Source organism: Osmerus mordax, chromosome 9, assembly GCF_038355195.1.
Source record: "Osmerus mordax isolate fOsmMor3 chromosome 9, fOsmMor3.pri, whole genome shotgun sequence".
Taxonomy (NCBI): Eukaryota; Metazoa; Chordata; class Actinopteri; order Osmeriformes; family Osmeridae; genus Osmerus; species Osmerus mordax.
In genome coordinates this window covers 5,338,081-5,353,176 of record NC_090058.1, presented here as the reverse complement: position 1 = coordinate 5,353,176, position 15,096 = coordinate 5,338,081, and the positions used below count along the sequence as shown (strand labels likewise).

General features: G+C 44.3%; 1 protein-coding gene across 1 annotated transcript; it reads right to left on the bottom strand.

Annotated features, from left to right (window-relative positions):
- Positions 1-1,999: 1,999 nt before the first annotated feature.
- bahd1 (bromo adjacent homology domain containing 1) lies at positions 2,000-13,908 on the bottom strand. Its single transcript, XM_067243386.1, has 8 exons — positions 13,830-13,908; positions 13,452-13,717; positions 6,300-7,847; positions 5,114-5,529; positions 4,666-4,825; positions 4,472-4,551; positions 3,949-4,040; positions 2,000-3,746 (listed from the first exon to the last, which is right to left on the bottom strand). The coding sequence occupies exons 3-8, from the start codon at positions 7,729-7,731 to the stop codon at positions 3,557-3,559; spliced, it is 2,370 nt and encodes a 789-aa protein (XP_067099487.1). The 5' UTR covers positions 7,732-7,847; positions 13,452-13,717; positions 13,830-13,908; the 3' UTR covers positions 2,000-3,556.
- Between the last annotated feature and the right edge of the window lie 1,188 nt (positions 13,909-15,096).

Below are 15,096 nucleotides of genomic sequence, written 5' to 3'. Positions count from 1 at the left end.
ACGTCCCACTGGGAAGAGGCCCCGGGGAAGACCCAGGACACGCTGGAGGGACTATGTCTCTCGGCTGGCCTGGGAACGCCTCGGGGTCCCCCAGGAAGAGCTGGTGGAAGTGGCCGGGGAGAGGGAAGTCTGGGCCTCCCTGCTTAGGTTGCTGCCCCCGCGACCCGACCCCCGGACAAGCGTCAGATAACGAACGAACGAACAAAATTATTAATGCAAGCTGAACTGTTTTCTTGATGCCTCGATTCAGAGGCAGGGTTGTTCACAGCATCATGTTCTACCTCCCTCACTCCTGCAGTGAGCAATATACTGAGGTTAGCGGTTTCTGCTCTCAGAACAAGCTTCCTCACTGCAACAATAACAACTGCCTTAGGATTTTAATTCCAAGAAAACAAAAGTTTCTCACTCAACAGAAGTTTGAGTGAATTTGATTTTGTTTTAAAGGGTTCACTACTCTTTGACCACACCTCAAGTCACACAGATGTATCAATCTACACAGACCAATTTTCTTCCACTCCAGACTTTTAAAAATATCTTAGAGAACATGGAAATCGAAATTGCTGTCTGAGATGAGAGTGACCTCACAGGTGTTTTCTGAGTGCCTGCAGACTTTTCGCATAATTTGCTGTCCCGCTGTGTGCATTAGACAACTGGGGTGTTTGTCTACCCAAGAACAGAATGTTATATCAAACCTGCTGTCAGCCACTGCAGCTAATCACATTTTATCAAAGAGACACTATGTTATCTTAGAATTTAATTGATGCGCAGTTACAGCTGCTATCACAAGACAGTCGAGGCTTCGACTCTTAGAACTCACCAAAGAAAACAAATCAGAAAGATTTGATTTGTACTAAAATATTTCAATCACATTATCCTATGACATGCTTTAATGCAAGAGAAAGCAGTTAAGTCTGCAAACAGGTGCGGAAGAGCTTGTGTATGTATCTGGATACCAGAAAACGTATATTATTTTATTCTATCATTACCATAGCAGTCAGGTGGTGGTAGTAAACAGGATACAGCTCACACACACATATAAACATACAGACATATGGACGGAACCAAAGTCCCAGGAGGATAAACCGCACATACACACACACACACACACAGTCGCTACAATCACACACACAAACACACAGTCGCTACAGTCAGACACACACACAGTCGCTACAATCAGACACACACACACACACACACAGTCGCTACAATCAGAGACAAACACACACACGAGCAAAACTTGAAGAACTTCCACTTCCGCAGGCTCTTAGCCCCATGCCTGCTGATAGGCATGCAAATGTAGCCATGACATTTACACTCCCCCCAAGCTGATTGCATGATGAGGAGAGCCTTATGCATATTCATAACAGCTCTGATGATTGCGTTGCCTGGTGTACACTCCTCTTCTGTCTTTCCCTCTTGCTTTCTCTCTGTCTCTGACATGGACACTCACTCCTTTCAGCCAATCATCTCAATGACACGAGTGGCTCCTATCATCTTCTAGAAGGAACTGAAGAGGAGAAGGAGTGAGAGAATTACACTTTTGTGTATTAAGAGGTAGATGTGTAGAAACCATCTACTGTAGTTTGGCTTGACTTTCACCACGTGAGCCTGTCATGAATGTCAATCGTATTGCTTTTGTTGCTCAGTGATTTTTGTTTGTAAAAAAACCCCAATACAGATATATGTTAACTAGAGCATTCTAGTTGACACTTTCAGGTTATTATACTAAATATAAAATGTTCTTGTTTCATGTATCTTGAACTCCATATTGACAATTTAACATAGTGGAAAATTTAAATGACCTTCAATATATTGAGCGTCTTCCTCTTACCTGCTAAACAAGTACTGTCTGTGGATACAGCATGCCACCATGTGATGGAAAGGGATTACTGCAGGTTTTAGAAAAGCCTTTCCAGTTTTTATCTCGAGAATGTAAGAAGACTCAAGCAAAACATATGATATCACTTAAGCAACTCATATATTATTTATTCCAATTAAATATGGTCTTATATTACACACGTCCATATTAAATAATACAAATACTTTGTGCTCTGAATAATATCTCTAACGATTCCTAGATCCTCCATAACCTCAAAGGAACCAAAAACATTTGTAGAAATCTTGGAATGAGTTCATTGTGACACTTTAGTCCCCTTCATAACTTTTTTTTGGTACATACATCGTAGCAATGCTCAGAGACCACACCAATCAACACTAGTAAATCAATAGCAGTCCAGAAAAGGCATGTCAGATATACTTTAGCGCTAAAACGGGGCTACTGGTTCCCAGATCAGTAAAGACAGGCACAGAGACAGGCGTAATAGAAATCTCTCTCACTCCCTGATTCAATCTTCTACACAGAAGTTCAACCAGTGAGTCTCATCCTGGAAACCTGATGGGTTGTGCCTGGCTTTCCCCTTCCCTGCCCTAACACACCTGGCCCCTTTCATACATACAGAAGGCCTACGTATGAGAGACAGGTGGGTTTGGAGAGCTACTCAGACAGGGGACGGTGGCGGTCTAGACCTCAACATAATCTCTACCTGCTGGGTGTAAGGCTAGAGCATGCATGGTAATGGTTTCAAAACCCTGCTTGTATTGGTCAGTTCAGGTTGGGTAAACTAAAAAGGCTTGTGATTACCTTAGGAGGACAATGGCATGGGAATTTGGTCCAGTGGCTTAGCTTCTCTTACTACTGGTTCCTTGGTTTCCAACTCTGACACTTACACAGGACTGTACTAACCAGAACCACTCCTACTCAAGGATAACTTGCCTCAAAGTCTCCACAAAATCAGGACACACTTATAAATAAATACATTTTTCTCCTTATAGAAATAAATAATTACCATTGCCAGAGAGAAGATCACTTGTGAGTAAATAATTCATCTAAATGCTAAATTGAGTCATTCTGTCATAAATAGAAACACATTTTTCAAAATAAATTTGGTCAACAAAATGTATACAGATGACTATGCAAAATCATGGGTCGCACATTGAATCCCTAATTTCTCAAAACGGCTATACAGGAACAAGTTATTTGTGCTGAACACGGCTCCCCTTCTTGACTGAATCATCTGCCTGGTTCTGTGGCAATGTGGTCCTCACCAGACACTACAGTTGTACAACAGCCAACAACTGTTTTAAAGTGGAATCTGCTGTTTGCTTCCAAAACTGTTTAGCAGAGATTGGTTATGAGATCAGTCCCTTGGCTGTTGTATCTGAACCCAGAATTTGATGAGTCAGACCTCATCTGGATCATCAGGAGATGATCTCACATCTCGCTCCTCTGCTCCACCAAGATCCTTGGAGGTTCTGTCAGGTGGATGACATCTCATCTCTCTCTTATTCCCATGGAGATCTCAGTTCAGCAGGTTCATCCAAGAGCCACTGGGGTTCCCATAAGATCCTCAAGCTGTTCTATGACCTCCACCGCTGCAGGATGTCACATCATTCACTGGAGGGTTCTCACAGGCATGGAAGGGCCGAGCTACCATTAGTTTGTCCACACCTGCTTCCTACAACAGGTACATCCTAGTTCCGACCTCACCCGTCCTCGTCACTGCAGGTTCTTCAGGACCCGTCCATAGCGGAAGTCGTAGACGTGACGACAGACAAACACAAGGTTGGGGTTGACGTCCGGGGGTAAAGGACGTGGGTCGGGAAGAGTGTGGTTGAAGGAGGGTGGTGGGACCAGGGAGGTGTGACCAGGGTGACCCTCTCCACGACTCGCCACCAAGGCACGGAATCTGGAGCAAAAACACAGGTTTGGGGAAATCATCTATATTGCTTTAGATTTTTTTTTATTCCCTTAATAATCACCAACTCCATTGCAACCACATACAAGTACACATTTCAATAAAGCTATTTGATCTGTATCATGTTCATTATGAAAATAACTAGCTTACTAGTGAGTAGAATCTGTTAGCATGTTCATGACACTTGTCTCACCTGCAATACTGGGCTAGCGGTAGCACATAGCACTTGTCTTCAATACAGGCCACACTGTTTACATCCTGGTGACGGGAAGCAAAGATCTCATTCTGGAGAGGAGAGACAGATCATAGTATAAAAACAGAGATTCATGAATGGAGAAATGAACCAGAAAGCTACCCTACACTTCTGATATCATCACTGAAAGCTTCTGTATTTCCCCTCTAGTCCTAGGAAATCAAACTCTCAGATATTTTAATCTTCATTTAATCCTTTCGGACAGACAGAGAGTGGAGACTAGCAGAGCAGAGCTTTAGCTGTGATCTCCTCTAAAGCTTCTGATTTGCCGGGCTGGTTGTTATCCCATACTGTGAACAAAAGTATTTTGTTTTCCGGCAGAATATTTACAAGGGGAAGTCTGTTCCGGCCCAACATAGAGGGGGGAAGGTTTCTTCCAGATTTCCTCACATTCTGTGAAAAGGCCTGAATGAGATCACAATGAGATTCTAACCCAGGTGGGTTCCTGGTCAGGAACACTTACCTCACAATGCATGCTGGGATTGTGCCCTCCCTGTGTGTGTTCTGGGCGGTAGTACCAAAACAGGCTCATCATCATCTCTCCTGGGGAACACACGCACACTCTGTCAAACGCAGTTCTGATAGTCTCATAGACTTGACGAAAACTCGACTAATGTCTGAGAGCTGCTGTATCAGACAGGAAGAGGCGGAGCCTACCTGACTCAGACTCCTCCCAGAGTGCAGAGATTTTGGCCACATAGGGGAGGGACTTGTTCCTGGGGCCGGAGCGTAAGAGGACGGTGTCTCTGACCCTGATGACCTCACCATCCCGCTGGACGCCCTCGAAACACTTCCTCAAAACAGGAGCCTCTTCCCCCTGGAAGTCATCATTTAACTAATCAAACACTAGAGACTCTAGTATCACCGGTGTAAATGATAACGATCTGAAAAAGAACATTAGAACTGCTTCCTGACAAGCAAGCATTGTGTTTTCCTTCCTAGCAAGTTATCAGTATGTTAGGAATGTTGACAGTGTCAATTTGTGTTGTTTCTTATCAATGCATCCATATGACTTGGCAGTTTTGCTGTTCATGGCTGTTATCCATGTATCTGTATGTATTGTGAAGGTATGAGTACATATCCTTAGATAGTCCTCTCCACCTACCACAGTAAAGACCTCCTTCTGGAAGGGCTTCCCCACAGGCAGCCAGCCATTAGTCTGCCTCTGTCGGCCTGCTCTGCTTTGCTTGACCTGGCCTGGTCTGTCCCTGGCCTGTCTGGCATGTCCACTAGCACTGGCCGGCCTGGAGCGATGCTTGTCTCTCACCTCAGGGCAACACGTGGGGGAAACACCCCCACGCACGGCAGACCGCGAGCCACTAGGTGCTTTGGCACTCTGAGGACACTCCCTCCCCACCCGCAATGGAGCCTGGGGTTGGTTGGGGTCTGAGAGTGGTGTCTTGAGGTGGGGAACTGATTGGGCTGCGGGAGGCACAGTGGGCATGGGGCAGCCAGAAAGGGGCCGGTGGGCAGAGCAGGCATGGGCACTACAGACCTCCAGGGAAGATGAAGAGAAGTCCTCTGTGGAGAGGGTAAAGTGAGCCAGAGTTGTTGGTGAATCTCTATCCCAGACACACTAACTTACACACTATAACAAAAAACTTTCCATGAGAGACCTGAAGAATATTTTCCAGCCTACAAACCTAACTAACCTACCCACCAATCACTGACTGAAATACATACTGATATACGTGACTGAAATACGGAAACTAACTAAAAGGAGGTCAACCCTCCTGCATCTTTCTAGTAGTGACTATCAGTTTGACTTTGCACTTTTCCAGTAGTGACTAACAGGAGTTCAATAGTGTCACTTCAGAGGCAGCTAACCAGCCAATCAGAAGCTGCTAAACAGCTGTTTCCTGTTGCTAATAGCTCTCAGACCACGCCACCTGCCTGTAATCATGCTGCCTAATGAGGTCATCTCAGCTGTGGACCTGAATACATATACAGAGCACATGCATTGCCTACATTCTCACAAACACAGAATTTACATTAGACGTGTGTGTGTACAAACTGAAATACTACAGAGGGTGACCTTGCCTTATCAGCCTGTGTGGAATGTTTCAGAAACTTCCAGAACAGAAGAATTAAAAAGTCAACAATCAAGACTATTCTCAGCCCATTGTTGCTGGTTTGTCATTCAAAGTTAAAAGGTTACCAAGGCCTCAGAAACTCATGTCCGACGTGATCAGCACAATGTCCTGAAATATTTCACTCTATCGCATAGGAGTAAAATGATACGGAATGTAAACCGTGGGAAATATTAAGTTCCAAAATGAAGCTCGACTCACCGATTTTGATATGGTGGCAGCAGCTGGGACAGCCTGCGTGTTGAGAGCACCCGCTGCTTGGGATGGCTGGTACAGCAGTGTAGGTGTAGCCACCAGTCCTGCAGGCCTCCCTGTAACAAACCCCTACTGAGGGGCAGTAGGCAGACTGGGGGATCCCTGAGGCCTGGGGCTGGAGCCAGGGCTCAGGGTCTGTCTGGGGCAGTAGCCTTTGACTGTGGACTCCCTCCGGGCACAGTGTGATAGAGGACATGGTGGAAGGAGGATAAGGCAGTGGGTTGGCGCTGTGGGGAGGTGAGGTGGGATTATGGTGGGTGAGGTGGATGTAGTAACCAGAAAAGCAGGGATGAAGATGGGAGTGTGGAAGAGTGTGGGGACCAATGGTTAAGGCAGGGTAGGCTAAGGCATGGGGGGAGTGAAGGTGAAGGTGGTAACCCTTGGTTAGACAATGTTCCTCTGGTTCCTGGTAACTCCTGTGGTCCATCAGTAGGGCTAGGCATTGGCAGTGCTCCTTGCACCTTCCCTGGGAGGAGGGGCAGCAGGATGTGGGGGTCAAGTCCATCTCGGCCTGTTCCTCCTTCACAAGCCTGAGAGAAGAACTCTGTGGCCCATGCGGGAGGCACCCCTGCCCCTCTGAAGGCCCTGTCCTCTGGGCCCCCTCCTGGCTGCATTCCCTGTCACACAGACCGCAGCACCGTTGTACCAACATCATTCGGGGTAGAGGCTGGTGTCGGACCTGTTGTTTCTCTAGCTTGGAGTGGACTTGTTTCTCACACCTACGCTTGACACTTCGGCATCTCCCACCGCGGGGGGTGCTGGAGAGCCTGAGCAACGCTGTTGCCATGAGCCCAGCCTGACGACGCGGGGTGGGGGTGGTCAAACTTGCCAGGTCAAAGCCCGCTTCCTCCATCTTGGCTCGTTTGTGTTTTTGAGGACTTCCTGAATGTGGTTTCTTTGTCTTAGGATCGTTTTTGGAATCCTGTCTCTCTATACGTTTTTTGGTGAGCGTTGGCCCCAAAGAATCCTGTCTATGCAGCAGCAGGCTGTTGACAGCCTCTGCGTTGAGAGAGGCCAGTCTCCGTTTGCGTAGCTCCAGAGGAGGTAACGTGGGAAATAAGGCATTTGATTGGTTGCTTTTTTGGGGTTCTGGTGCATTCTGATTGGCTGTGAAGGTCTTTTGTACAGACTTGGAGGGTTTGGTCTGAATCTTTTTTCTCCCTCCTCTCCTCCCCCCGTCCTTGCCACCCACAGCCCGCTTCTCCTCCAGACGAGTGAGAAGGACACGACAGCCTAAGGTCTCCCCCTCACTCAACCCTGGTTCCTTAATTGACTCCTCCTCTTGCATTCTCATATCCTTACTCCCTTTCCTCCTGCCTCTCTTCACCTTCGGAGGCCTCCCTCGTTTTGCTGGCATGTCAGGGTTGGCTCCGCCCATGGCCTTAGCATGTGGCAGAGGCCCCGCCCGATTACTCCCAGGGTTGAATGCAACAGCTGATCAGGAAGTCCATCTGACACTGGGCATTGTGGGTAATGTAGTCAGCACCACACACCCTGTGGAGACATAAAGGAAGACACATTTTTACTGAGAAAATAATTTGCTTAATGACTGTAATACAAAATGTATGACCATTATGATTACCAAATGTTTGGGCTTGCTTGTTATACGAGAATAACATTGTAAACACAGTGTAGCCTATATAGCATGCGATCCAAGGACATCTAAGCTGAAGTCTTACTTCCCGGAAGGCCTAAATGCTTGCATACAAACCTATTGATATCATTAGTCTGTCTCCATTCATACTCTATTATGACTGTTATAAACCAAGCTAATCTCCAGAGGGCTGTGGTTTCCCACAGAGCTGGGAACTGACAGGATTAAACATTAAATGCCTCTAGAAGCCCTTTAACAACGAGTGTGTTTCTATGAGCATCAAGGTCAGTGGTTTAAGGCTTCTTCATTGATTGTCAAAAGATCATGGGGGGGGGGGGGGGGGGGGGGGGCTTTCAACTCAGAAAGACACTCTTCTTCATTGACAAAACAACTGACAGCCTCGCAAGGTGGTTATACCTGCACGGGTAGTGTCGGCTACCGTATAAAGAACAGAAGGAAGCATCTTTTTCTTGGTACTTGGAGGCTATTCTACCAGGCTTAAGTGACTCATCGTGCTGCTTCATTTAACCATGGGAGCGTAAACACTTCTCACTGTATTGCCTCTTTAGTTTCCATGTGAACACGCCTCAATCTGGGAGAGCCTTGGAGTCTCACCGTAAGGTTGCTCTGTGCTTTGAAGAAGAGAGGGGAGGGAAGGAGAAGAGGAGGAGAGACAAGTAGTCTAAAGGAGCTCGCAAAAAGAGATTATGTGCTCCTCATAAATGTAAGCAGGTCAGGGATTCTAAAGATCTGATGAACGATGGAAGGTTCATCTTCATGTTCTCCCACATACAGGGAAACAGGTTCAGCTATTTATTTGTTGAGTTACATTACAAGACTTGTAATGTCAAATGCCTCATCTTGTAAAAGAAAAGGAGAACCAGGCAGCTTTTGAATCAGAGTTTTTTTCTTGTGACCTGTACTGTACTTCAGTTGGTTTCCTGGCCTGGGTCCACACCAAACAGACCTTTACTGATGCTCACAATATGAGCCAACAGAGACCATGACTCAAAACATGAACAGATGACAGTGAATCAACTAGGCCTCTTCTTATCCCTTAAAATTTCCCCAAACTCACAATCACAACAAAACCACAAGGAACTATGAAAATCATTCCCTGCACTTAGGATATGTGAATGTTTTTGTTTATATTAACTTAGCTTATCAGCAAGACTTTCCAGCTTTGGAAACGTTATTTTTGAACTATTGTGTTCTTGACCTAAATGAAATATGCATGATAATGGTCAGCTGGCTGGCAGACTCCTCCAGAACTACCGTAGACTAGCCATTATATCCATCTGATTCGCTCAACCATGAAAGGCCATTCATAAAAGAGACAATTTAGAGACAGAACAGAGGGAGAAGCACACAAAGACATATATAGATTTCAAATCAAGTGGTTTGGTTTGAATTGTAAACACAAAGAGGAGAAGAGAGACTTCTCTGAGAAGGCTTTCGCCTGAGGTGTTAATGGAGAAACAGCACAACAGAAAAAGTATCGATTATCAGCAACTGGCAGTACTGGATTTAACAGATATCATCCCGCCGTCAAAGTTATGTGGATGTAGCGTATGTGGTTTGGAAGGACCCACTCTCGTAATGACATAGCCTCTACCAATAAATATGCACACTAGAGTTCCAGAACTATCATACAAATGTTGAAATCAAGTTCAATTGTTAAAAGTCGGATGAGTGACTGAGAAACAGCTGCGTTCTTAGGCTGAACGACCAGGCTGCTGTGTCAAATACATGATTGGTGTACGACCTAATAATACACTTGAGAACAGAAGGACACCGCAACCCTCATCATGATACAATAATAACCATGTGTGTGAGTTTGAGAAGAGGGGTGCATGGACTTTCCCTGCAATTTTGCATTGGGCGCATCAGAACCAGAATTATCTTTCGAATCAATAGCTAGGTTAACTGTTACCCCATTAATTCAACCATCATGACCAAGACCACCATGAGCACGAGGTTGCGCGAGCCTGAATTACTGACCATTAACACTTGATTAAGTCCTTTAACGGCCCAGTGAGCGCGCAGTGAATTTGAATTTTCATAAGCAATTAGCGACTAAACGGTTTGGATACTATAACTGGGTTAATAGGACAGGATGTGTATGATACAGGAGAATAAGTCAAGATCAGTTCATCAAGGAGTTGACCATCGAATTATTAACAGGTCTACATGTAGCATCTCTGGAAGCAGACCAGATTAGGCGTTTTAAAAACTGCCCGTATTAACACTGCTTTCTAAGCATAATGAAATCACAGTTATCACAATATTTCAATCCAACACCCTCACTAGTAGACTACCTATGCTGCAGCCACAAGCAACGAAGATATTATTACCCATTTAGCCTACCGTACGCCCCGTCCTATGCCTTCTCATATAGTTTTGAATTCCGCTTAATTCTGTTCACGCTTCCAAAAATCAGAGACTCGATTAATTGATAAAGAAATCGTGGTCCACATTCAGCTGAGACATTTGTACAGCGGTAAAACGGTGACCTACTTCCGAAGTAGCATGCTGGAGATAATATTCATGCGCTGTATTCACATTCGCGAGACTGCCGTTGCGCCGGGACATCAAGCAATAATATCGAGTCCAGACAGAGGCGTTTCGTATTGAAATGAGTAAAAACTTTAACGTGTTAAAGACGGTTCAGAAAGGTTCATTAACTATTAATCTAGGCAACTATATGCCTTAGAAATTAGCATAACACTTTTTTTATTATCACTATCTCGATTTAACAGCCAAACCACATCTAGATCCTTCGTTGCTCATAGTTCGGCATTTCGATTCCGAAACTGTCAACCTTCAAGGTGTGAAAAGGATCCAAGTCTAGAAAACAAGCCTCAACCCAGGTTCTGGGAGTTCGCTGAAATCTCATTTTCTCTGACCAGTTCTGGTGACCAGTGACCACACCACACACAACACAAGCCCACCAACCACAGTGGGTATGACACAATTTAGACTGGACGCTTTGAGCTACAGAACTCAGCTTGTGGCTAACAGACATAATACACGGGAAGCATTTAATTCTGTGATTATGCACGTTACTGCAATAATACACAGGCTTGAGCATTAACATTTAACAAAAAATAAAAAAATACTTGACATTTAGACATCCACGTGTCAAAAATCTGTTGGTAATTTTTTTTTATCATGTGTTGGCATCTGAGTAAAATCACACTGAAATTGAAACATGCTAATTGGCTCCATCAATAGGTACTTTACAGTGTAATTAAGGGCTGTGTGCAGAGTTTAATGAGGCGTGAAAACACTGTAAGCTGAGTAGACCCACTGCTGGGGGCCTGACCAGCTACATCACAGCATACAACACTGCTGACAGTGTGGGCCCAGTCCTGAGAAGATGTTTAAACACTGTCAAACCGGATTAGAATATGGTCAGTTGCAATTGGGGCCTACAGACTTGTTACCATCACTAATGAGGCATGGCATATTACAATGATAAAATCATCACAGGCATGATAGCACCCAAAACACTGCTTTTTATGTCTTATTACACAAATAGACCGTAGACATTTGTACACTTCTGAGTACCGGTTTGAAGATGACAAGCTTAGCACCTCAGATCAGAGAAGAGGTGACACAGAAAGTCTAGTTAGTTGCCTTCTCAAATAGAGGAGGCACTTGGGCTAGATGACAGGGAAACTTGACAGAAAGGGTGAGAAGGAGAGAAAAAGAGCGGGAGTGAGCGATAAAGAAGAGAGAGAGATTGAAACCAAGAGGGAAACTGACAAATTTAGACTATTGTAATATTACCACTCTACAATTGTTTTTCTTCAGTCTTATTAAAGTTTCAGAGTCATTTCATTGTGGTTTATTATTTATATGTTTGCTTGGGTAATATTTAAATTATTTTCTTGTCACATCAATAAATCATTTACATCAACAGTGAATTGACAGAAGGCAACAGAGAGAAATTGTCAATTAAAGAGTCTCGTTTTGTCGTACTGTATACAATGAGTACTTTCAATCTCATCAAGCTAAAAGTTTTTGTTAAATTACTTCTCAACACAAGACTGTTGATAGGCACAGCTTCTCAGAGATCCAAATGAACAATGGTCCTGTCATAAAAACTGTGGCAGACTCCTCAGTATCTTCTCCACAAGGGAGGTGCCTGGTTTCAGTCATCCTTTTAGCATCTGTCACCCTGAAGGACACTTGGTGCCATGTGTTGTGTGCTCTTCAACGAAGGTTTGATGTTGTCTTGTCAGCGCATGAGCTCTGTCTCACTCATAAAAAAGATTGACTGTCCTTTCACCCGTATACACGCCAGTGTGATAACAGAGACAAGGAGCTCCTGCTGTAATCTGCACATCCCCAGCAGCTGTGGGTCTACAGACAGCTGAGCCCTCTCTCACTGGCAGCTCTCTACTAGACTGACAAATCATTTTGTTATGTTAAACATCAGGGTCGGGGTGTAGCTTGGTGGTAAAGCATTGGACTGCAGATCAACAAGTTTGAATCCCCCCTGTACGTCACTTCAGAACAAATCTTCCGGTAATGAATACATTATGGACACAGATGTTCTTCTGTATTTTCTAACCTTCCACCACAGTTCAGAACTGTCAGAAAACAGCTCAGTGAGGCCAAAAACAGGCTTCTCTCTCTCCATGTTTGTTTGTAATGAACAGCCTTGAACTAACCCTGTGGCTTTGAACTGGAAATGATAATATCAGATAATACCAGCACGTTTTTTCCTTATCCATCTTCACACCAAAGGCCTAAATCCTGACAACTGACTCTCGTGTCACGTCATCTACTGGATCAATCAAGCAACAGTTATAAAGTAACTACTTCCTCTATGAAACATGACCACTTCACCACTACTGCCATTTCACCTTTACATGCATAGCCCCATTTGCACTTTCATAGTGCTTGTCCTTGATATCTGCTATAGAGAATCTGAGCAGTGACAACTTGATCAGTCATATCCAGGAGAGTCGAGGAGAAAGGGATGAGAATAGCGAGGAATAAGAGGAGAAATAGATGCAGATATAGAAAGGGATAAGACGAGTAGACAAAATGCACCCATGATTTAGTGTATAGAGGGTTTTATCCTAATGCCTGCCTCTTTTTTCTCATTCATACCTGCCAATACAGTAGTCAATTTAGAAGGGATAACTAAGAAACTTAGCTGGCATAACTTGATTATATTCAGACTATGTAAAGTGCAATCGTATAACTACACGTGTTTTTGTCATTGAAATGTAATGTGCAGGTGAGTAGTAATCGTAAACTGGAAGAGCATGATGTCGGATTTAGATAGCTCTTCAATGGATTCACCTTGTTGCAATGTTACAATGCATACAAACTAGGCTGTGAAATCAGATGGGGGCCTACATCATAATAAAAACAAGCTTCCTTAATGTTTAATGAAATAATGTAGGTGACTGTGGAGGATTGGTTGACTGTGATGGCTAGATTGATAGTGTGATGAGCTAGTAAAACCAACAGGCTAGTATACTCACCCAAGGTGCGAGCCACCTGCCAAGTCCACCCTTAAGTAAATTCTCTTTCGTTTACGATGACATAAGTTCACAGAAGATCTTCAGGGTGTGATTATGTGTTATTACTGAAAAGGGGTAAAAAGGAAAGGACAACTGTCCTAAATGTGTAATAACTGTGATCGGTCACTCGGTCAGGTGTACCAGGGAGGCTCCGCAAGTCCCGAGAAAACATTCAGCGGGCTGTTCGGTTTGAGTTGCGTAGCGATCTATCCAGCTTCGAGCGCTGTCTGAAATTGCGAAAAACGGAACACTTTAACTACATTCAAAGAAAATACTGTTTGAATATTCCGTTACAATAGTATTGCTATGTAAAATATATTTGAAAAATAGCAAATTTACCTGCGGTTTGAAAGACCTCCGCACACTTCACTTTTTTTTTTACATAACAGCATCGTCCGCTTTTACTGTTGACGCATCACATGTAGGCTAGCGAAAACATGGAGGAGTTTCTTAAAGGGCCACGGACATGATCCTCTCGAGTAGGCTACAGTCCCATATCACAAGAATGACTTATTGCCCTGCGTGCGATATTGTCCACATCGTGATAGGGGGAGGCATATTGGTACTGAATAACTGATTCTGCAACTTTTTAGTTATTGATCAGTTGACTGGCCAGAGATCAGACTCCACAGGTGGAACTGGGACTGGGACAAGTGCAATGGATGTGTAGTAAGACATGGAAAACACTGGTTTATATTTTTCTTGCTTGTAAAACTAGATGTCACAGACCAAACATAGATTTCCGGTAGCTGCTTTCATTGACGTGACCGATATGCTGCATGGTTCATTCCCCACCTAGTGCCTATTCATAGCACCATCTACAGTAAAAAGGGGAATTCATCAGACTTCTGCAGTCCACAATGGTCTATAAATGAGGTCTGCAGGAGGAAGTTGGTGTGAGGAGCAGAGTTCAGCATAGTGAGCTTGCCTGTGAACTTTCCTACTACAGCTCGCAGTCAGGAACAAAGGACACCCTGGGCTGGGCAGGTCCATGAGTGAAAGAAGGGTGCACTGACAGAGAGTGCTAGGAAACAGGACAGAAAAGGAGGGAGTGAGGAATCATGCAAGAAAAAGTGTAAGAGCTCAGTGAAAGAGGGAGATGGTAGAGAGGGAAACTGGCAGATGAGTGAGCATGCTGCTCTATAACACATCTCCATTTCATCTCACCTAGACAGGGAACCAGATGAATCTCTGTAAACTCATGTTTAATTTGCTCTGGAAGATAGGTCTGGCCAACCTCCCCATTCAAACAGATTTCCAACCCAGCATAGAAACTGCCTGGCCAATCACAACTGTTTATCTGATATGGGGCGAGTTTAATAAAATGACTGTAGGAGGAGTGTTGTTGAGGCATTTTCATAAACAACCGAGATTGGGGGGCTCTGTATCTATCCAATTCTATCCAACTGCATGCAGAGGTTCTTGGTTTGTGCCCATTGAGCCCACAGGAAATCAAAATACACCTCTTGAAATTGGTCTGGTCAATATCAGGCTATATGCACCAGCATAAAATTAAAAATGTATTTTGTGACACTGTACATAGTGAGAGGTGATGACACAGTGATAGGTGTTCAGGGATATTCTAAAAAAGCAAATGCATCCACAA

Excerpts from the sequence above, each read along its gene's own strand:
- bahd1 (XM_067243386.1), bottom strand. The coding sequence starts at position 7,731 with ATGGGCGGAGCCAACCCTGACATGCCAGCAAAACGAGGGAGGCCTCCG. Across the intron at positions 4,826-5,113 it reads AGAAGGAGGTCTTTACTGTG|GGGGAAGAGGCTCCTGTTTT; the intron begins GTAGGTGGAGAG and ends GATGACTTCCAG. Across the intron at positions 4,041-4,471 it reads ATCCCAGCATGCATTGTGAG|AATGAGATCTTTGCTTCCCG; the intron begins GTAAGTGTTCCT and ends TCTCCTCTCCAG.